A 22,163-nucleotide genomic window follows, 5' to 3' on the forward strand; every position below is an offset into this window, starting at 1 on the left:
ATGAGATAATGGATGCAGAAAATAAGTTTTAACTTTATAAGAATAGAAATCAATTTCCTGAAGATCAAAATATATGCTTGGAACATTGTTCCATGATTCAAGTGTAAGAAAAAGAATATAGCGTATTAGAAAGAAATACCACTACTGTGATCAACAAGTATTTTCAGATTAAGTGGAAATAGCAATTATTTTAAGAGAATGAAGAATTGCAAACCAGCTTTCCCATCTCTGAACAAATAGCACAACTACAAAGTGTTAATCCTTAATAGTCTGTGAAATGAAAACCTGCATGCATTGACTCTGCAGGGAAGGTCCTGCCACTTGCAGTGGCAGAAGCAGAGAGGAGCAATGTAGAACCTGTTAGACAGGTTTCAATCCCTTTCACATGAGATGCTTGAAAACCCCAGATCTCCCTTGGATCAAAATAGATAACATTTCCTCCTTAAGACAATCAAATCAAAATTATTTAGGACTGAACCCTACAATCCTAATGGACAAATGCAGACGGCTCAAAGCATCCTGGTGGCACCTTCCTGGTGCCCCACCAAGGCTACCTGTTCTCCTGAATGCTCACAGCTCTATCCTTCCTCCAAGGCATCTCTAGCTGTCCTGAATGCCAAGGAAACCTCGCCATGGATATCTTGGTGCAGACAGGAATTGATGCGAGAGCCTGCTACATCATCTTGCTCCCTCACTGGGAGGAAATAACCTAAAAGATCTTCAGAAGAAAAGAGAAACATACAGGAGGAGGTGGATGTATGCTAATATGCATAGGGAGGTAGAGCAAAACACATCAGCATTTTCAAATGCCCACCTGTGGTAAGAAAACCAGTGCAGGAACAGAAAGAAAGTCCTCTAAACTTCAAATGTCAAACAGAGCCTTTGAAGATGAGCCCATTCTGAATTACAAGGAGCACTGTAAGAAACATGAAAACCACTTTATTTCTGCAGTGCTGTTTTCTACACCACTGAGATGTAAGACAGTACTCAGAGCTATCAACTTCCTTTTGTTCACTTGTTTGTTGGATGGTTATTCACGGGAATGGCAGCTTTTATTTCAGCAGTATAGATAAAAGTATTGCACTGAAATTTAAATGTCAAAGAATACATACTCAAATGTCAAATACCAACAGACAAATGCCAACAGAGAAATGTCAGAAATACACCCATGTCTCCCACTGAATATACCTACATCTGCACAAATGCAAGCCACAGCATGATGTGTAAAAGCCAGAGTTTTTCTTCAGTTCCTTTGGGGTTGTAATACCACTGGTGTCAATAAAATCAGTACCTGGCAGCAATCTGAGTGTATTACTCCAAGTACCTGGCTCTGGCAAAAAGTGCAAGCTAATTGATCCATGGTCTGCAAGGCAATGGATAACATTTACAGTCATGAGGGTCTAAAATTGCTGTTTCAGGCAAATCCCACTCCAGGATTTGCTAACTTGTCACTTGGTGATGGAGCTCAGCACAATGATCTTTCACAGGGATTCTCCCACTGCTTTTTAGGTATGATAGTAACTCAAAAAAGCTGAAGGAGGGGACGTGAAGACAGTTTTTCCTAGATACATGGCCTAATTTGACCAAATAAACCAAACATAAACATGAATTCTAGGTGTATCCTAAACTATTTGCTCTTTTTGAGTCCTGGGAATAATCACCTACAAATATAAGTGAACTTTGCAGCAGTATAAATGACTCCAGAACCCAAGCAGAACAGATTTCAAGCAGAAATTCTCTTTTCAATTAAACTTTCTCTTCAGAAATTCAAGTGTTTTAAAATCTTACTTTAATAAAATCAATTGACTGTTCCTTAGGAAAACAAAATAGCAATTCTTTACACAATTCACTTGATGGGAATCTCTGGTCCCAATGATTTCAATGGGCCTTTTGTAATGATTTTACCCTTCATTATCTCCTATAAAAGTACTTGAAAATATGTTGATTAGGGAAGATGCATTAGCTTAGACATTTCAGTCAGTCTGGTAATTGCAGCTGCTTCTACTAGAGTTGAGAAATAAAAATGCTTAGGTAGTTCTGCAGTCAGACCACACGAAAATCTGAAGTGTACTTTAATTAGTGTAGTTAACAAAAATATATCTGACTCCAGTAATTATTGTGATTTGCTTCCAACACTAGTAACTCATACACTGTAAAGTAAATCCTAATCCAAGATAAAAGATGTGAATTTTTGTCAAATAGTAAAATCCCCTAAAAATTTTCTTCTCTGTCTCTGAAGTGATTGTTTTAAGAAACATACCTTGTTTTTTAACTCTTTGACATTGACTAGAAATACTGTATTAATTTAAAATTGCTTTCTTACTCAATTTATTGCAAAAATTTGAAATAATTATTGGATTTTTTTAAAGAAACTTCTGAGAACAATTATCAAATTCTCAGAATATACACAGAACTTTCTTTCTAAAGAAACTTTTTTTCTGTACACCTCTTTTTAAAGGTTTCTCTGGATTGAGTGCTGTTTAGGAAAAAAAATTGAAACAGTTTTGATCTGTTCTGCTCTGGACCCTTTCTTCTTTTTAACCAGCTGCAGTGCATCCCAAAACTCTAGAGAGAAGCATTTGCTATCTTTTTCAACAGGAAAATTTTCTTGTAATATCTATATTTAATTTTAAATGCTCATATTGGCAAATGTAACAAAACCCACATACTTTTAGTATCTTAATTTTAAACTTTGCTTTTCTCCTCAACAGGATTGAATGATGCTGAGTTTCATCTAATTATATTCTGAACAAAGCTCTATTCTCTTTGACCAGCTTCAAATTTATTTCACTCTGAAGACAGTGAATGTCTTTTTTCTTGAACTATCATAAACAGTAAACAAGGAAGGTTCAAAAGACCTGTTTGTACTACCCCACTGTTTTACACTAGTTAGGTGTGCCCATAGTCATAAATATCTGTTTTAAAATCAAACTTTACCATAGCTTAAATTAGTAGTACAATTCTAAACACACCATCAAAAAAGAGTTAGAATAGCCAGGAAGTTTTTTGTACTTCTATATTTCCAAGATCTTTCTGTGAGTCTCTCTTTCTTTTCTATCTTTTTGGGAATGAAAGAACACAGCTTAGTGCTTTACTCAGGCATTCACATAGACAGGCCTGAAGTAAAAAAAAAACCCAGTCAAAGTCAACCAAATAAATTAAATGAAGAGACACAGATTTGTCTTAGGAAGGCAGCTCTAAAGAATAAATAGCTCCTCAGTGCATAGCATGGAAAATAAATCAAAATATGTTGAAACAGACAGAATTTAAATGTAAGGGAATAATGACTTATCTAACATTCTGGTCTCCAAAGACTCTCTGTAAGGTACCTCCAAATATTAACCACATCCAGTTCTGTCTAGTTTCTGAAGCATCTGTCAGGACCTCTGCACAAGGTGACATAACTATAGGCCCGTGTGTACATTAGGGTATTGACAAGAGATAAAAGAGCACAAACAGAATAACAATTCAGATTAATAGTGCAGGAGAAAGTTCAGTTTTTAGACACTTTAGACTTATTTATCTCTTCCTTCTTTCAGAGTACTTATCTGTTGCTCCAAAAGGTGTGCAGACAAATGATGCACTTCATCATGAAGTGACACTTACACATGGACCCAGTTTACATATATTAAGAAAACACTCTCCTTTCAATCACTTCATATTCGTCCTACACAAAACCCAGTATGATGTGATACACTAAATTAAGATCTTGGTATTTTTCTGAAAGTCTGCCTTTGAAGGATAGTTGCTCCTGGAAAGCCTATTAGTATTTTGTTTACCTGTGAAGTGCCATATGATTTTTTCCATACCAGATGAGCAGTTGTTTAAAGTTAAGGATATTCATTGCAAATGTTTCAGTATTTGTTACACAGGACTTAAATTTAGTTTTAAACTGGCAAAACTCAAATACCAAGAAAGAGTAATTCTGCTGGACATATATGCCCTGTTAACAATCTAAGTCCAAGCCTTTGGACTGTGTCTGGCAGCAGAATACATAACATTAACTTATTCTGTAAAAGTTAACTCTCATTAAAACACCATGTATTTATTTAATGAAGAGGCTATATAAATTTTATCTACTCTACAAAAGAATTCCTCTTTCCATAGCTATGAATTTTCATCATATAGCAGGTGGAGCATTTCACTTCAACCAAGTATCAGGGACCAATCTGGGTGGTCTAAACATTATTCAGTGTAAGATTTGCTATTTTGGACAGGGGTTGTAAGGGTTAAAAAACAACAGCTTTCACTGGTCTTTTGGGACAGTCCATCAGCAGCTTAACACATTCTGCATTACAAATGGTATCTTGATCAACACAACCTGCTCCAAGACCTACTTGAAATCATGAAATAGGTGAGTATCTCAAAGTTCAAAGCTTTTCTCCTATGTCTTACTCCTTTAACAATACATAACACTATGTTATCTGCCATCAAATGCTTTTCTATTAACATGCAACCCAAGAAAGATTTCAAGAAAATCAGCAATCTCTTGCTTGACTATATGTAGCCTTACCTTGCGGATGCCTCTGCCAAGATCTTCTCCATAGTTTGTCCCCAAAATTTCAAAATGCACATTGGGATTCCCCCCATTTTCTGCAAATTCCAGTTCTCCAGTCAAGCCATTCACTCCACCCTATTAGAAAAAACAAAAAGGAAAATTTACTGAAAACTTCTAAGTGAGTAATTGTAACAAGTTTTAGTTTCTTGAATGCATGCGTGCACTAGCTATGCAGAATAGATAGGTAACTACCAGAACTAGGATAGTTTTCCAAAGACCATGGTTCCCTAAAAATTCTGAAGCTTAAATTATTCCTGCATCATAATGAAGTTCTTCACAGAAGAATTAAACTCAGCAATGCTAAGAAGAGTCAATACAAACAATAGTCTTACTCTTAGCATATTGGCACTCCATTTTTTGCTCTTTGAACCATCAGAAGGTATGTATTGACACTTTAACTCCAACAAATTTTAAAAAAAAAAGAAGTTTTTGCAAAGAAGTTCAGTGGAAGCAAAGCTAAACACAATCACATAGAAGAAATTGCACAAAAATTAGTTATGTTTATTGATCTTTTTGTTTCCCCTTCAAATGTTTCTCCCCCATGAAAGACTTCCATATGAGGGCAGGCCGAGGTTTAGACTAAGTTATGTGCTTTTTGAGCTCAACATACATGACCTGCACAAATGAAGAAGGGATCCATTCAAGGACTAGCTGAATGCAGTGATTTTTCTTTTCACATGGTTCTGTTGATTTTATAGTTCAGGTCATCGCAGTTCTTACACAAAGATGAAATGTGTGTCATGTCGAATTAACTCTGGAATAGATTTTGAGTATGGCTGTGGCATGTATAGCCCTTTCAACTCTAATTCTTTGTGGAGATTATTCACTCCAGTGTTTCATCTCTAGTATTTTAACCCCTTCCAGCAAAACTGTAGAAACGCTAAAACAAACTTGATGAGATGCTGCATTGTTGCCCATGTCATGTATTCTTAGAAAAGAAAATGTTGGTAATGAAAACCTTTACCCTTCAAAAATTTCTTCAGTTTACACATTGAAGGAAAATTTGATGCTTAGCTCTCTCCCTCAAAAAAAAAAAACAAAAACCAAAAAAACCCAAAAAAATAGACCTGTAAAAAATATTTTAAGAATGTACCAAAAAAAAAAAAATCTGCCTCTGCACTCCATCCCATTAAATGCATAGTTTTCCCCCAAAACATAAGGCAAGACTTTGCAGTTGTGATTGCTGTTTCACTTAGGAACTTTTCTATTTAAACTGGAGAAACTTGCAATATGAACTATCTAGCTAAGCACATGAGCCTTGCTGAATCATGATATTAAAAGTTCTATTCTTACATCTTCAGTCTGGACAAAATCCAGGAAGGAATACAAAATTTGCATCTCCATTGCGGATTGCTGTGAAATAACAGAATGTTCTCCTAATTTTATAAAACATTACTGTGATTGTAACAAAAGTAATGAAATTAGTCATTGAGGTGATACTTTTAGAATTTACTAGACTACTGGAAACTAGTACTATCAGGGAATAATACACAAATACCTATATATTAAAATAATCATACAAATATTATAATAATACAACTATTTTACAAATGCCATTTACAGTTAAAACCAATAAAATACTTTTGTATATACATACCTAATGATTTTTATAAAATGTTTTCAGTAATACTTTCTTTCTATAGTATTTACATTCCTATTCTGCACTAGAACAAAAATAAATTAAAAAAAAAGAAAGGAAAAAAGCCAATACCCTGATCAAGCGTACATCTAAACAGACATTTGAAGGAAGACTGGCAATTGCAAATCAGACAATTTCAACACTGATTACTTTTTATCTTGACCACTATCCTGCAATAACCAGACCTTTGTGGCTCTTAGATTGGGGTTAGCACACCCCTGGCTGGTTCAAAGTAAAGACAGTGAACTTGTGTTTACCCACAAAATCACTTGAAGATATCCTTTGGTAAATAACTGAGTTACACAAATATAAAACTTTTACTCCAACTTAAATTTGACTTCATCCTACTCATGGATCAGAAGCAGAAGCCAGCCCCATATACCTTTTCTCTCATAGGTTCTTATCTATTTTTTGAATCCCTAAGTTACAGTTTCACAGAACATGAGATGGAGAAACACCTGCAAAGTGGCACAGACCTGTAAGAGCTGGGATGCCCAGCTGATTGCTCAAAGCCTCCATCTGGACACCTTACCAGACACTGATTTGGTTATACTATACTTAATATTGCCTATATTGCATCCTAAAACTTTCCCTCACACTGGGTATTAAACCTGTGGGTCTGACGTAATTAAGCCTGAAAATAAATTAAACTGGTATAGACAACCGGAGCAGCACCATGATTTCAAGTGAGCCACAAGCAGGACCTGGGAAACTCTGGAACAAAGTGGTAAAAAAAAGTAAACATTCAACAAAAAACATTGCTATCTCTTCACACAGATGCTTTGCACAGCAGAAAATAGAAATGAAGAATACAAGATTTTCAATCTAGAAAATATAAGTGACTTTCTTTTCCAGACTGAGAGCAGTCCCAATACTTTAAGGAACATGGAGATAAAATGTAAATAATTATTTGAGACTTGAGATAGCAATTTAAAATTTTAACAAACTTTTAAATTTATTTTTATAACCTTTGTCCTTATTTGAGTAAATACAATTAAAAAGAATTCAAATAATCATTTAACCTCAATTATACTTGAAGTAATCAATCAATCAATCAATCTCTTTAGAAAACAGGATTCTTTGGAAATATATGTCCCCTTACATACAGTACAGGTTAGCAGAATTACCTAAGATATTTTGGAATTTGATCTCTATCCAGAAACTTTGTATGAGTTTGTTTAACTTGATTTTTAAATGGCTGCAATTGTCAGGGCAAGATACAAACTCCAAGTCCATCAGCTTTATTTGTCTGGAATCCAATCTTAACCACAACAACATTATTTCTCATTTAGCTATTTTGGCAACTAATCATTCTTTGAAAATTTCTCATTAAGGAGTGTCTTAATCAGAGCTTCCTCTCCTAGATTCTGTACATATAAAATAGTGTAATAAGAGCTCCCATTAGAATGGGAATGCTGCCAGCTTGGGAAGGGAAGAGGCAGAAAGACAAAACAGCAAAGAACTGCCCATATAATAGCAACAATACTAAATTTATAGGAAATTTTTTGGAGGTCTTGGTTTCTCCTCCCTGTCTGGGACTGATCTTGCTGGACCTGCAGGCTGTGCAATCCTGTTATTGCTCTCCCCTGCTCCTCATTGTCCCCCACAGCCTTTCCACAAGGCTCACACAACTCTGGGTGCTGCTCAGGGCTGACAGAGGGGAGCAGGATATCGCCCAGGAAGATTTTCAGGACGCTGCTCCAATTTTTGTGGGTAGCTTTTCACAGTGTGGATCTGTCTGAAACACTTGATTTACAGCATGTGTTTTATCCCTGTGCTAGTGGAAGGGGATCACAGAGGAAATGACCATCTGTATGACAGCTACTGATGCAGTAACGTCCTGATGAGATTTTCCCAAATGATTTTAGTGTTAATCGTGATAACAGCCAAGAGTAAAAGAAATTTTTCATTCCATTTAGCTCACAGAAACAATGCTATTTGGGGAAGAATGAAGACATATTTGTTATCTACCTTCTCAAACTCTTCTGAGGTTCAGCTGCAACCATGTAATTTCCTGACACATATACAACTGAAGAGTGAAATGTCAGTTGCTAGGCCAAAAATGTTTTACTTACGATTCTGATCACTGCTCTGGGCTTTGCAGAGCTGTTATAAAGCTTGGCAATATAATTAAAGCCTACTTGAGTCCCATCTAAACTGGCAAGATAAACTACAGTTTATATATGCTTAGGCACTACTATACTGTAAGTCCCTGAAGAAAGCACTGTTTACCTAGCAGTCAGGACCTCACTTGGGAATGTCAGCTTGCCAATCATCAGCTATAAAATACTGTACTTGCTCTCAGCTTCTGTTCAAACTTCCTTTCCTTTTTTCTTCAGGTACTAGCTATTTTGCAATTAAGGATAAAAAATAGGCTATATCCTACTATAGGCATAAAAAATGCTATAATCAGTAAATACACATTCCACATTTTATTCGTGAAAAAGTCTGATCCTGAGAACATTGCTGAGTTTTCAACTAGCACCAACAATCCAATCCACTACCTGAAAAACAATTTGGCATCTTTCTTGCATGTCACCACTGAGTATCACTGACATTTCTGAGACCAGAACTAGTCGACAATTCCACCTACAATTCATGAAACAGCAAGAGGTACAGCTCATTTTCCAGAAAGGGACAGGATCTGTGTTGCTGCTAGCACTGAAACTTTGCTGTTAGTGAGCTAAACAAATGTGACTGGGAAGAGCCCTGGGACATGTGAGATGAGGTATATGCAGAAACTTGATGCCATCTTGCTGAGTTGATCCTCCCTATAATCCTACTTACACTTATTCCCAGGCCATTCAGGAAGATTAATTTTTCCCAAAGTATAATTATTTTCTAGTGATACTTATTCCTCCAACTGTGAAATGGCTTTATTGAGAAACAAACAAGTGAGCTTGTGTCTAGGGATAGTTCCCATTACAAAAGTGAATTTAAACTAATTGCTGGAGCTGGCCAAATTCATTAGAAGGATTGTATTTCCTGATTAATTTAACTGTTTGTTCAGTTCCAGGATGGGCAGGAACAGATATTAGATTTAAGTAATTGTGGTGGGCTGAAAATGTTTTCTTTAGGCTTTGTCCAATCAGCTGAATTCACAAAGAAAAAAACGCTTTTGTAGCTGTTTGTAGAAACAGTGATGCATGAGTCAAATGCTCAGCAGTGAAAAGTAACAAATGACAATAAAGAATGATTTAGACAGCTTTTTTACAATTTTAAGAAATGATGGAAACTAATTTCCTCTCATTGCCTACTGTCCTTTACTAGCTCATTCACTAAAAAGAAATCAGTTTATTTACCACCAGGGTAACAGATTTAACAACTGCTGCTGTAGGTTAAACAACAGCATCCCTTTCTCTTACCTTCTTCAGCGATTAACTTAATAAAGATTTCCCACCTCTTATTTCCCCCTCCAGAAATCAAAGAAAGGTCTCCCTCTGCAGCTAAAACACTGCCAGATGTTCCTGTTTCTTTTCAGAAAAATTCTGAACTCTTTTTCCCATCAAAACCATGAGTACTGGAGTATAATTTGACTCCTAGTGAAGCTACACTGAGAGGAGGGACAACCAGAGACCAGGTGATGATTTCAGCTTTGCAATACCATGAAGGGTAAATTAAGATGCTGCAGAGGATGGAAGTTCTTTTTCCAGGAGTATTTAAGAAATCTCCAAATTTAGTTTCACCCTGAATCATATCAATATATTACTATGATATTCCATTATAGACCACCACTGGCAACACTGGTGATTTCAAAATGAAAATGAGGAACTTTAATTTGGAAGCTATTAATACTACATGGTAACTTTCATCTGTTTTCTTTCAAAATTAAGGGAAACTGGTATGCTTTCGAGAAAAAAAACCACCTGTATTTCAGTTGATTTTAGAAGATTCTCCAGGACAATAGGAGAGAAAAGATATTTAAAGAATAAGACAAGATGGAAAAGAGAAGAATTCTCTGGAAGAGAGATGAAGTGAGGACTTTTATCCCTTCATTACTTCTGGATTTTACTGTTTTTCTGATACCTCATCAGGCATTCATCAATGCCAAATTTTTAATTTCACAAGTACACAGCTGTGATCCCATGGTTCTTCTACATAAATGCTTTAGTGAAAGAAAAGAGAAAGTAGGCCACAAAACTAAAGCAGAATTCCTGTTTTTGTGCAATTCCACTCCTCAGCTGCAACCTTTAGCTTTCCTCTGCCTATGGATTGAAATGCTACTGACATCCACACAGTAACATTTCTGTATTTCATTTGGATTAAATTTTGACTTTCAATTTTAGCACGTTACTTCTAGTAATTCATCTCTGTCAGCACAATGCATTGTATTATTCAATTTATACCAATAAAATAGTTTCTTATCAAAGCCATCTAATTGAAATAGCAGAGAAACCCAAAAGTGACAGGATGGAAGCACGCTTAGCTGCACAGATCAGGAATTTCTTTGGCGTTTGATTCATATTTTAGCAAGCTAACAACAACTCTGGAATTTCCACTTGCTCCTGCCTTCTTGATTGCTTTCATAATTCTCCTGGCCATTTAAATGGAAAAGTGTAAAACAGTATTTACAAAATCCAAGGCAAGAAAGAACCAGCTTGCCTGAATCACAGGTCAAAATACATGGGACTGCCAAATGTGAATTGGAAATTGCTCAGACAGGTTAAGAGTAATTCAGTTTGGAGTCCCTTAAAGACCTATCCTGCCCCTGAATAAGAAATGTGTCCTGGATTATTCTTGCAGTCTCATGAGTTCAAACTGTTAGAATGGAAAGTGGAAGCAGATACCAAAGAAATCCTTGAACTATCATTTTGGAGGTAATGCAGGTTAACCTGGGACTGGGTAAAATATAAGCAGTGTTCAAAGGAGTCTTACATTTTGCTTGCATCATCATAATTTCTGGTAATGCTAAATACCTAATGCAGAATAGCAACTTCTCAAGACAACATTATATTTTAAATTATTTTTATGTCCTGTAGTGAAAGCCATAAATAAAGCACCATTTTAATTTTTTTTTACTGTCCTTTTTTTTTTCCTCTGTGCTTACACCAGCACTTTAAATGTAAGTATGCATTACCAGGAAGTGCATGCAGAAAAATGAGGAGGCAGTTTTAGGAAAGACAATCAATAACATAAAGAAAATGAGGCAAAAAACTTACAGCGAACGGCAAACTCTCAACCTGCTCATATTGATTAAATATTGGAAGGCTGCGATATTTGTCTGTAAATATGTGGAGGATGCACACATCATGAAGAAAGGAAATAACTAAGAGAAATTATTTTTAAAGACTGAATAGGAAAAGCATCTTGGGCATGACAAGGATTAAGGTAGGAAATAAAAATCACAGGGAAGCAGCAACATTGGATAAAGCTGTATTGAGACTGATACACTTTGCAGTTGAGATGGCCACAATACACAGAGTAAAACCACACAATTTCAGAAGGCTTCAAGCATTAGCCCGTACAGAGTAACATCATACCACTTGAGAAGGCTTCAAGCTCTGCCCTTTATTGCTCTTCAGTGCAACATTTATACCCCTCATGTCCATGCACTGCACCTGTGCGCCCTCTGTTCCCTTTGGTGATGGGTCAGTGCCCCTGGGCACTCCATGGCTCATTGCTGTCAATGCTGCTCACCTGCTGCTCACAGCTGCAGCCCACTGGGGATGAGGCTGGCCACAGCCCCACCCCAATTACCACAAACTGTGTGCCTACAGTTACAGGGACGGTTTTGCAGTGGCAGAATATAGCCTAGATAATTTAGGGGTTTCCTTACTCCCATTTCTATGATTTCACTTTATTAACATCAAAGACAGTGCAATGGTGAATTCCACAGAACATTAGCCAAGTGCAATTCTGCAATTTTTTCTCCTTTCCTTTACAAACAAAATAGTAAATTTATTTTCTTTACTTCCTAACCTGTGAAGCTTCTTGAACGGTGACACATGTTCACCTTTGACACTTTTTCTTCCTTGACCATCCAATTGGTTTGGTAGTTTTGTTAAACATGGAGGAGGAAATACTGCCTCAGGAGGAAATACTGCCTAATGTGAGTATTTTAGAAAACAAGGATGAGGAAATAGAGGGGAAAAGTACCTTTTTGATGGTTTCCAGCATTGATCGCCCTCCTTGCCAGGGTTTAGAGTTCTTCCTGATGCAGGTGAGGCTGGCCATGCTGTGCCACTTCCTGTCCTCCAGCTTCTTATGAAAGGCATTTGCCAGCAGGAGGACAGTGTCATATATATACAGGTTTGAAATCTGTAACGAGATCAAAAGGGAAGCATTAACATAGCTATTTGTAGTATCCTCCTAGCAGCCAGAATTTATCATTTGTTTTGCCTCACCCATAACCCTCTGGTAATTAAATACTTTATTTGGTTTTAAGAAGAATCTGTGAGAGTCAAAATGTCCCACATTTGGGCTTTGGTAAAACCTGCAGCTGGGGACTGTAATGCTAAAAGTGATAAACACTAAACAAACTACACACACATGAGAAGTCCAGGCAGCTCAACCACTGGCACAGCTCCACTTGCCAGATTTACAGCTCTACTTATGGCCATAAACAGACTTCCTTTTATTTTTAACCAGTTCCTTGTGAAACTCAACTTTTCAGTCACCAGATATTTGGACACCATCAAATTATCTTCAAGGCTGTTTTGCTTTTTTAAAAAGCAGAAATTCTGAAAATTTGGAATAGATTTTGTTGTGTTATTTCGCTCCTGATTTGTGCAGTCAATTCTAGTTGACATTTCCTGGCATGAAATAAGACTCAATGAAATTCTTGTCAGTGTGCAATTGCATGTTGATTCTGCGATTTATAGTGTTTTCTGTCAGAGTGGTTGACATTGGCTGCTAATTCCTTGCAGGACAAAACTCTTACAGAGTACATGTGTGTGTGTTTCACTGTGAGCACAGCTGCATACAATGTGAGGAGGTTCTAGTTTGGAATCAAAAGCAGAACAGTGGAATTCAAGAAGAGCAATCACTTGTGTGCCCCTTCCACTTAACCATGTTTTAGTTCTGTGTACCTGTTTTAAATGCACACAGTGCAAAGTCGGACGTGAAAGACACAATTAAAAGTAAAAGAACAGAAGCTCAGGACTCACGAATACTTCTGAAACAAGTAATTTACAATATCGGTTTACATTAGACTTTGCTGTCCTCAGATGGAAGGAACATTTAACTTACTGACAGTATCATAAAAAGAAACCTCAGCTGTCCTGAACAGAGGTTCTCATGAAGAAAAATTATGTTCAGAAATGAAAAGGACTTTTGGGAATATTATTTTTAGATTACCTATTGGTCATCTAAAGTTATTGAGGGAAACACAGTTTCCTCAGGTGCATGATAAAGGGCTCTGTAGAACATTCCTAGTGCCTGACAGCAAATTAGCCAGTGGCAATTTGAGGCAAGGTTGCTGGGATTTTTTCTCCATCAGTCACAGACAAGCCAAAAGACATTTCCTCAGATTTGTGGAATATGTTGGCTGCTCTCTGTAAGGGTTTTTTACGCAGCTATAGGTAGTGTGCCAAAGTTTGCAAAGAAGAAAGAAACTTACAAATGGAAAGTATGGGAATTTAGTAGCCCTAGTCTGCTTTTTAAATATATCCAAAGACTGGGAAAGCCCTGCAGCTATTGGGAGGGGGGTATATGGCAAGGAAGCACAATAATGCTGAAGATCTGAGATACTGATTGGCAAATTCATATATCCCCTTAAAAAAGGGGGGAAAAAAGTTAAAAACCCCAAAAACCTCTCTTCCTGCCTAATTAGTCCTCTCCACATAACATTTTTAATGTTTTTATTTCCTTTTTAAATCACATCTTTATGCTGGTTTTGCTTGTGTCATCCACAAACTGCTCTTTTAGTAGCACAGATACAGAGAACCTGTGATCCTTAGTGCCCTTTTTCTTTAAATGATCTTTCACTGTGCCTTTCTTCTAAAGAAGGTGCTTCTTTATTCTTACTTGAGCTCCTCTTGTGGCTGTGAACATTTCTATTTTGATATTCACCCAGGAACAAAATCTACTTTCTTCAGATGCACAGGCCAGGCATCATTGTGCATGGCAGGATTAAAAGCATGGATTGAGGATCTGGGCCCAGGTTAATCAAGCATTTTAAAAACAACTGGGATGATTTGCCTGCATATTGTAAACCTACAAAGAATTCAAAGCATTTCAGCTAAAACTGTACTTCCCCAATGAAGTCAGCACCAGAGGGACATTTGTTGGACTGGGAGGGGAAGAATTATCACTGGGCTGTGCGACAAGCTTCTTTCTATACAAGTCTTTGCCAAAGGAAAGAAAAAAACCCCACATCACCTCTGGAGAGCAGAGGGAATAAAGTCACTAATGAGACTAAATTGGTACATGAAGAGCTGTGGATGCCAAGTCATCATTTCCCAACAAAATGACATTGCTTTCAAGGTAACTTCTGTAACCTACTACCATGGGAATAGAAGACAATTGTCACAGTTCATGAGGAAGGATGCACTCACTAATCTAAGAGTAATATAGCTGGGCCTTCATCAAGTATTAACAGGGCTCAGGAGGACAGAGTTCAGCAGTTATTAAGCATTGTTAGTCCTTCACTAATAGTTGAGCTTAACATGTACTGCAATCAATCACTGATAATGCAATGATAAAGACCCTACAATTAATTCCTGTTTCTCAAAATCACCCTTCCCTGTCACTTCCAGAAGTATGCTTCGTTAATATCTGTCCTGATGAACAGAAGGGGGTTGTAATTTAAAGTCACTTTACACCTTTATTAATTTCCCACATAAATTTACTGGGGCATTTAATGCACTGCCTAGTGTACATTACTAATCCCTTATTTATTCTGTTAGGCTAAGGGCTGGACACTTGCATTACCAAGTATTTAACTGCATAACCTTCTGTTAATGCAATTTAAAATTCAGATGTGATTATTTTATCCAGAGTGTAGAAGAAAGGTAGTTAGCATCAGATTAAGGATGAATGATTAATCTGGATTATCAGTGTTTATTTTATGTGTACCTATAATATTGCACATAGTTTTTAGACAAAAGGGTTGCAGTACTAAATTTTTCTGTCAATCCAGCTTTTAACTTTCTGCCCTCAAAATGATACAAATCTATAGAATTTGTTTCAATTAGGCCAGTTCCAAAGACACAGTGCGACATTTTTACCAGAATATTTTTCAGCATTTTAATAAAGATGCTGGAAAAAATTAATTATTCCCATAGACTTAGGGGGAGTAATTCAGGAAAAAATAAATGAAGAAATTCACCCTTATAGTTTCCAGAGAATGTTTCTGATTAGTCACACTTTGATGTCATTAAAAAAAAAAAGCTTCAGTAATTTCAATTTATAAACTGTTCCAGGCTCCCCACTGGATTAGAAACTAATTTATAATATTGTTGAGTAGAACAAAGAGGCAGCAAACAAACCCCACAGCAACTCAAAGGACTGTGAATCATACGAAGGCACAGGGGAAATTGTGTCAGAGTTTTCTTCCTTTCAGTTTATAACGTTGTCTCACTCAGCTAAAATAATGAAGTACAGCCATCTCAGGGAAAGCATGCAAAAAGCAACTCAGCTGCACAGAACAATTAAACCAATCCAGCTTCCATCATTCCTTTGAACCAAAATACTAGGAAAGCTTCCAGTAGGAACATTGTAGCTCTCCAAGCTATGGGTAGATCAGGACACACAGGTTAAAGTATAAGATCCCATTTAACAAATTAAATGGAATTTTCCAATTTGTCGAGACTAAAGTTTGAATTCTAGAACTTATCTTTCCTCGATTCACGCAACTGCTGAAGTGAAAATAAAAGTGAAGTCGAAGAGAAAGACAAAATGTAAAGCATCCCACTGACATGTGGCTCTTGTTTTCTGCCTTGCTGTAGTCAGGAGCTTTGCTCGTGAGAACTGCTCTTTGCACTCTCTGACTCCTGCATGTGATCACACTCTCAGCTTGAACACACTGTTCCTAGACTGCCAAAGTTCCCCCAGGACCCTGCTGCCATGACAGAAAGGCACAGCCTAAAGGATTTTTGCACTTCTGAAACAGTCTCTAGATATATCCGAAGCATCAATGGGCATCACACAGCCCTGCTTGCTTTGAGAACTCTAATAGGATCACTGTGTTCTCTGCTACAGCCAGTTTTTCATGTCATCAATAATTGCTGGCTGGCTGTTTTATGAACTAAAATTAGTGACACAAAGGCTCTTACAACTAATCTGAAACAGGACAGGACTATCCACACTTTGTCCCTTACATTTTTTTCATTTTAAACAGACACTCTTGAAGACCTCCCTATTTTCCTCCCATTGTTTTCTCTCATTCTTCCCTTTCAGAATCATGAGGCGGCTGCTTTTAGTCGCTGGGTCAGATAAGCTCCTCCCTCCACTGCTAAAAATAGTAATAACATGTAGCCATCTTTCTACAATTGCAGAAATGTTCACAGAAAAAAACCCAAAAAGGAAAATCAACATATTGAGCCAATTTCACACTCCTGATTTGCCTAAGCTTTGTCATGATGAAACCTAATGAGAGACACAGAGGACTTGTTCTTGGAAAAACTATTTAAAGTCAGGAGGATAGGGATCCTGTTGCTGAATGCCTGTGGTAGGAACCTATTATAGTTTAATTGTAGTTTGCGATTAACAATACTGAAATTAAGGCCTCCTTGGAACTTTGACCCAGATTTAGATGTATACACCAAGGCACTTGAAAGAGATGATGTGGGTGCTCCCAGAAGACTTTTTTATTGACAACATATTTAAGGCTCAAAAGGCACAGCAACCTGGGAGACATTGACTACAGGGAGGAAATTCTTTTGGGTGCGATGACAAAAACTAAAACTGAGCAGGGCAACAAAATGACTACCCTGCTACCTGGAGACCAGGTTGCTTTTCTGGATATTTATCTCTATCGCTGTGGAGTAGGCAAGTTGTTGCTCCTCATCAGACACATTCACTCCCTCCCCAACTCCAGGTGTTTCCTTGTCATGCCATGAGCCATTAAACCACATGCATGAAAAATAAGTCACAGTAAGCCCCAGGGGGAAAATTTAGAAGCTGTCTAGAAAGACAGTTCCCAGGTGGGGATAGACTGGTGTATGAGCTACCTCCATGCTTTGGGAGAAAGGGTCCTTGGGATCACACAGTGATGAAGATATTCTGTGGTTGCCACGGAAACAGCGCTGGCTTATGTTTTGGGGAACTGGAAACGTCTGTCGGATAATTGTCAACCTCCCAATTGACCTTCTCACCAGCTCCTGCACATCCACGTCATTTATTTCCTGAAAGACAAGGCAAGGGAGAGGATATGCATCAGAGTCAAAATTCAGAAACGTGACCACCACATTATAAACAAAAAATAAGTTGAGTGGACCAAGAGGCCTCTCATTGACACATAGCTGTTGTCAAACTCCACCGCAGCCTCAAAACCAATATGTGCATGCTCATTAAAATAACTGGTGGTACTCAAATACCACCCTAAACTGTGAAAGTTCAAAGTGTACTGTGCTGAAACCTCAGCAAATATTTGTATTTTAATAGCTGTTCCATTTGGGGTTTTCTCTGCCTCTCCTTTTACCTCTTCTGATCTTCCATTTAAAACTGTTTCAAGCATCCTCGACAGGTAGTGTATAAATCAGTAGGAAGCCATAGCATGATGTATTTCTGAGTGCAGCATTGCTCAGGAGCAGTAAAGGTAGAGACAATGTTTCAGGCCTTAAGTGCTCATTTCCTAGATTCAGAATATCAAGAACCTCTAAACAATGTGCTCGTTAGAAAACATTTACCAAAAGGGCAAAGAGAATGCATAAGAGCATTCTAGGTGTAAATGTGCTTGTTTATACCAAGACCTAATTTAAAATCAAATTTTTATTCCATAGGGTACCTATTAAGGCTTACAGCTGAACACTCAGCTCTACAAATACTTAAAAGAAAAAATAACTAAGTAAATTCACCAATATTAAACTTAAAGTATGAACTTAAAGACAGGTTAGGGAAACCAGAAAAACATTTTTTACATAGCATAAATTCCTGCAGGTTGGTAACATGGTGTTTTACACTGTTGAATTATGAGTCCCTCAGGGAAGTTGAATAAGAGGAGCTCCCAAGCAACAGCAACTGACTCCAACCTTCACATAAGAACTTGAACTTTAGTTAAACATGTTTTTTCATGGCGATTCAAATAGCTGGTAGCTTTCAAGATAATTCTGTGTCTGTATTTCCTGTAAAATTGTAGAAATCTAAAATGTGTACCATCTTTTTAACCAGGATATCTTTCTCATGAAGCTGAACTGTCTGTCCATGCTCTGTCTTAACTACAGAGGCTGATGCCCCAAACTTTCCAGACATTTAAACTGTGGATATGCCACAGGAAGGGAGGCGGATCAAGAGGCTCCTACTGGCAGCCTGCACTTAATATTCTCTTGCATACAACCACAGTTTATTGAATATTTTTTTTATTTGTGTATTTAGAGCTTTGTCATTTTTCAAAGGATACAGCACATCTGCATGGTTAATGCCCATAATGAAATGCCATCATCTTTTTCTGCCTTAGTTTCCTGATTGATAACCATATTGAAGAATTCAAGAGACACCAGGATAGACTTGATCTCAAATTATGGAATCTTTCTTGTAGAAATGAAGCCAAGCTTTTTGAAAAAGCAGCTCTTTAAATGTTACAACAACCACTCCAGTTATTTTGGCTTTTTTTGCTGCTTCAGTATAATATCCTTTCATTATTTTGAAGGAATTACTTTGGACATACTGGTATTTGTTTATTTCCCTTAAATTTTGAAAGAAATATATGTGAGATGTAAATTATAACTTCTATTCTCTTGACTACAGTAAAAGTATTTTATTTGCCTTTACAGATTATCACAGTTTCTGAATTCATCTGTTATTAATGTTCTTTATGAAATACAGGGCTTTTTCTGCAATGAGAAATAACATAGCATCACCTGTGTACAGTGTAATATCTTGCATTTCTGGTCAATTAATTCTTAATGTACCACAGATAATGGCTTATCTCAGCTTAAGATGCTGTCTTTTCATTTAGCCTGTATCATTTCACTAGCTGTGAGGTAAAAAAAAATATATGATGCTGTTTTAGCAAAATATACATATCCATTTTTTTATAACACTTTCAATATAACCATAAAGGAGAGCTCAAGAAACTTTTTATGTTGATTTTAAATGATATACTTTCTCAGAGGATTTAAAAAAGTTTGCCTGGTTTCATTACACAGTATATCCAAACAGTAACACCAAGATTATTAGAATCGCTCTAATAATGTAAAAACAGACACCTGGACGGCTACATTATATCACCAAGTGCTGCTTTAAAAGTGATTTTGACTTTCAAATCCTCAAACATTTATCTTTCCTGCCATAAAAGTGTATTTATGTTTTCTGTATTCAGCACTTTTTGGTGCATTTTAAACAGAATGTTCTCATTTTAACCTCTAGGTTACTACCTCATGTCATTATACATCACCTGGGAAATAATAACAGAATTGAAACACCAAAGCCATTTCTGTGTGGTGGCCAAGGAGGTGCATACATCTATAGATTAGTGACAGCTATTATTTTAAATGCTCATTATACCATAAATCCAGATTTTAGATTGACAACAAAGCAATGCCATGCAACCCCAAATGCAACATTAGTCATTTGCTATGTATTTCTTTGTCAGTTTTTAAATACTTGGCATTGACTGAGTGACAAGCCTTTTATATAATGACTCTCCAATATCATCTCTCATTCTTGAGTTTTGGATCTGACTTAAGAAAACTATATAAAGCAACTATTGTATGAGAGGAAACAATTTTCATTTGCACTTCAAAGCAGGATACAGTGTAATGATATAAGGGCGGCAGATGAAATGTTATACAAGTGTTGGATGTCAAAAAAATTAGAAAGTTGGCCAAGTTGAACTGAGTTGGCACCTGAATAAATTTAGGCTAGGTTATGCGAGGTTGTTTTTCTTTTTTTGTTGGTGTGGTTTTTTGTTTATTTGTTTTCTTTTTTTTTCCTTTTTACATCAAAAATTCAATTTATAGTTCCAAGCCTTTCTTTTGCTGGTCTGAACTTGGCATTAAGGGGAGACTGTCCTGCCACAAATGGAACAAAGATAAAATTAGATGTACATTTCATCTAAGCAGGCAAATAAATAAGGAAAAAAATGAGGATCTAAATTAACAACTCTTTACAGATTGATTAGGAAACAACAACTGAAGAGGATCATCTTGACATATAAGGCAAGACTCCAATGTGAATCAAGACTACATACTGGACATCTAATATTTGTCCCATTATTTTAAGATAAGCCGCCCAGGCAGAGACTTAGTATTTACCACAGAGCAATTGTACCAGCAGTGAGACACATGGAGGGGAAGAATTTATTTACACGCTCCTGTATTAAACACCAAACAAAGGCAAAAAATACCTTTTCTTATGAAAATATCTTAACTTTGGGCCAAGAAGATTATTCCAGTATTTATATTAAAGTGGACCCACACTATTTTCCAGTGCAAGCCAGGACTTCATCACAGAGAACCCTGACACTCAGAGAGGAGAGTGTTCCTTCCTTATCCAAAAGTCAGCAGAGGAGAAAAAGGTGGCTTAAGGCCTCTAGGCTGCCACTACCCATGCCAGAGAATATTTCCGCCCTTCCCAAACTTCTCAGCACTTTCTAAAGAGAAGTTGAGGTAAAGGCATGGCTGGATGAACCTCCAAGACAAGGAAAAGCAGATTTTGAACTGCATCATCATTTGCTCCTACGTATCTCCCTCATGTTTTTTAGGCTTTGCAGAAAAGGATGAATAAAACCTGACAGGACAGGGATAAATTAATTTTTAGCTTTCACAGAGAGAAAAAAAAATCCTAGATCTTGCAGAAAGCGGGGTTCTCTCCATCTGTGCATTATCTCTCACTAATGCCAGGAGCTGGCAACTTGGTTGCCCACCTGCTCCAAAGAGGGTGTCATTTCACAGAGACCCACCAACCCAGTGGAAAATGTAAGGGTTCAAGTGAAGCTCTAATGCCATTATCAATCATTATCCATACGAAAATGTTGAATATAAATGAGCTCCTGGAACTGAGCTGTGATTATAGGACATGATCTAACTGCTCGAGCTTAAAACATGGTTATGCTCTACATGCCTACTCATGGTGGAGTGCATTGGGCTTGAAACATGATGAACAAGATGGATACATGGGCCAAGGACAAGCCCTCTCCTAGGAAACAGTCTTCATCGGAAAGAATACAACCTTTGAATACAACCTTGTAGGTCCCCCAGTCCTCTGTTGTGCTTTGCTGGGCAAACCTGCTGGACCTTTTCCCATAAATTGGTCCTTAAAAGAGTCTGGAGGTCTTTTTAATTCTTTCATCAAGCAGGAGTTTTTCCAGACTCTGGTGCCTCTGGTAATTAGAAACATTTTAACAACTTTTGACCTCAGTTTACTCACACACAAATTGAACTAATTTGTTCTTGTGTCAACCTTGTCCTTTGGCTCTTGACAATGATGCATTTATTCACATTCTGTAAGTGTTTATAAACAGAGAGCACATCCTCTTTTAGTCTTTGTTCCACCCAAGCCAACTTTTCCCCTCTCTATTAGCACAAATCAGCTTTCCTGAACACTCATTCCATTCTGATTCTAATAAATCTGGTCATAACTGACCACATTATAGCAGATGAAATCCAAACAATCCTTTGTAAAGTAGCATTAATATTTTCACCTCTGTATTCCAACTCTAAGCAGTGGAAAGTGTTTGGGGCTGTCCTTGAGTAAACAATAGCAATAAGGAACTGGTGGCAGCCTTAGGTATTGCAAGGTAATAGTAAGGTAACCCTAAATGTTTTAACAAAGGAAAATGCTTGAGAGAGACATGATTTAAAATGGGAAAAAAAAGACATTTATTGCATTTAAAAAGAGCTAGGTAAAGTGATGAAAATCATACAA

At 37.1% G+C, this 22,163-nt stretch overlaps 1 protein-coding gene across 1 annotated transcript in view; it reads right to left on the reverse strand.

Moving 5' to 3' along the window:
- The window catches only part of GRID2 (glutamate ionotropic receptor delta type subunit 2), a 669,086-nt gene that overhangs the window by 187,260 nt on the left and 459,663 nt on the right, over positions 1-22,163 (reverse strand). Inside the window, exons 6-8 of the mRNA XM_030948215.1 lie at positions 17,309-17,482; positions 12,294-12,455; positions 4,514-4,633 (exon numbers count right to left, since the gene is read on the reverse strand). Coding sequence (XP_030804075.1) covers positions 4,514-4,633; positions 12,294-12,455; positions 17,309-17,482 — 456 coding nt within the window. The remainder of the gene's footprint in view (positions 1-4,513; positions 4,634-12,293; positions 12,456-17,308; positions 17,483-22,163) is intronic.

This window comes from Camarhynchus parvulus, chromosome 4 (genome assembly GCF_901933205.1).
Source record: "Camarhynchus parvulus chromosome 4, STF_HiC, whole genome shotgun sequence".
Lineage (NCBI taxonomy): Eukaryota > Metazoa > Chordata > Aves > Passeriformes > Thraupidae > Camarhynchus > Camarhynchus parvulus.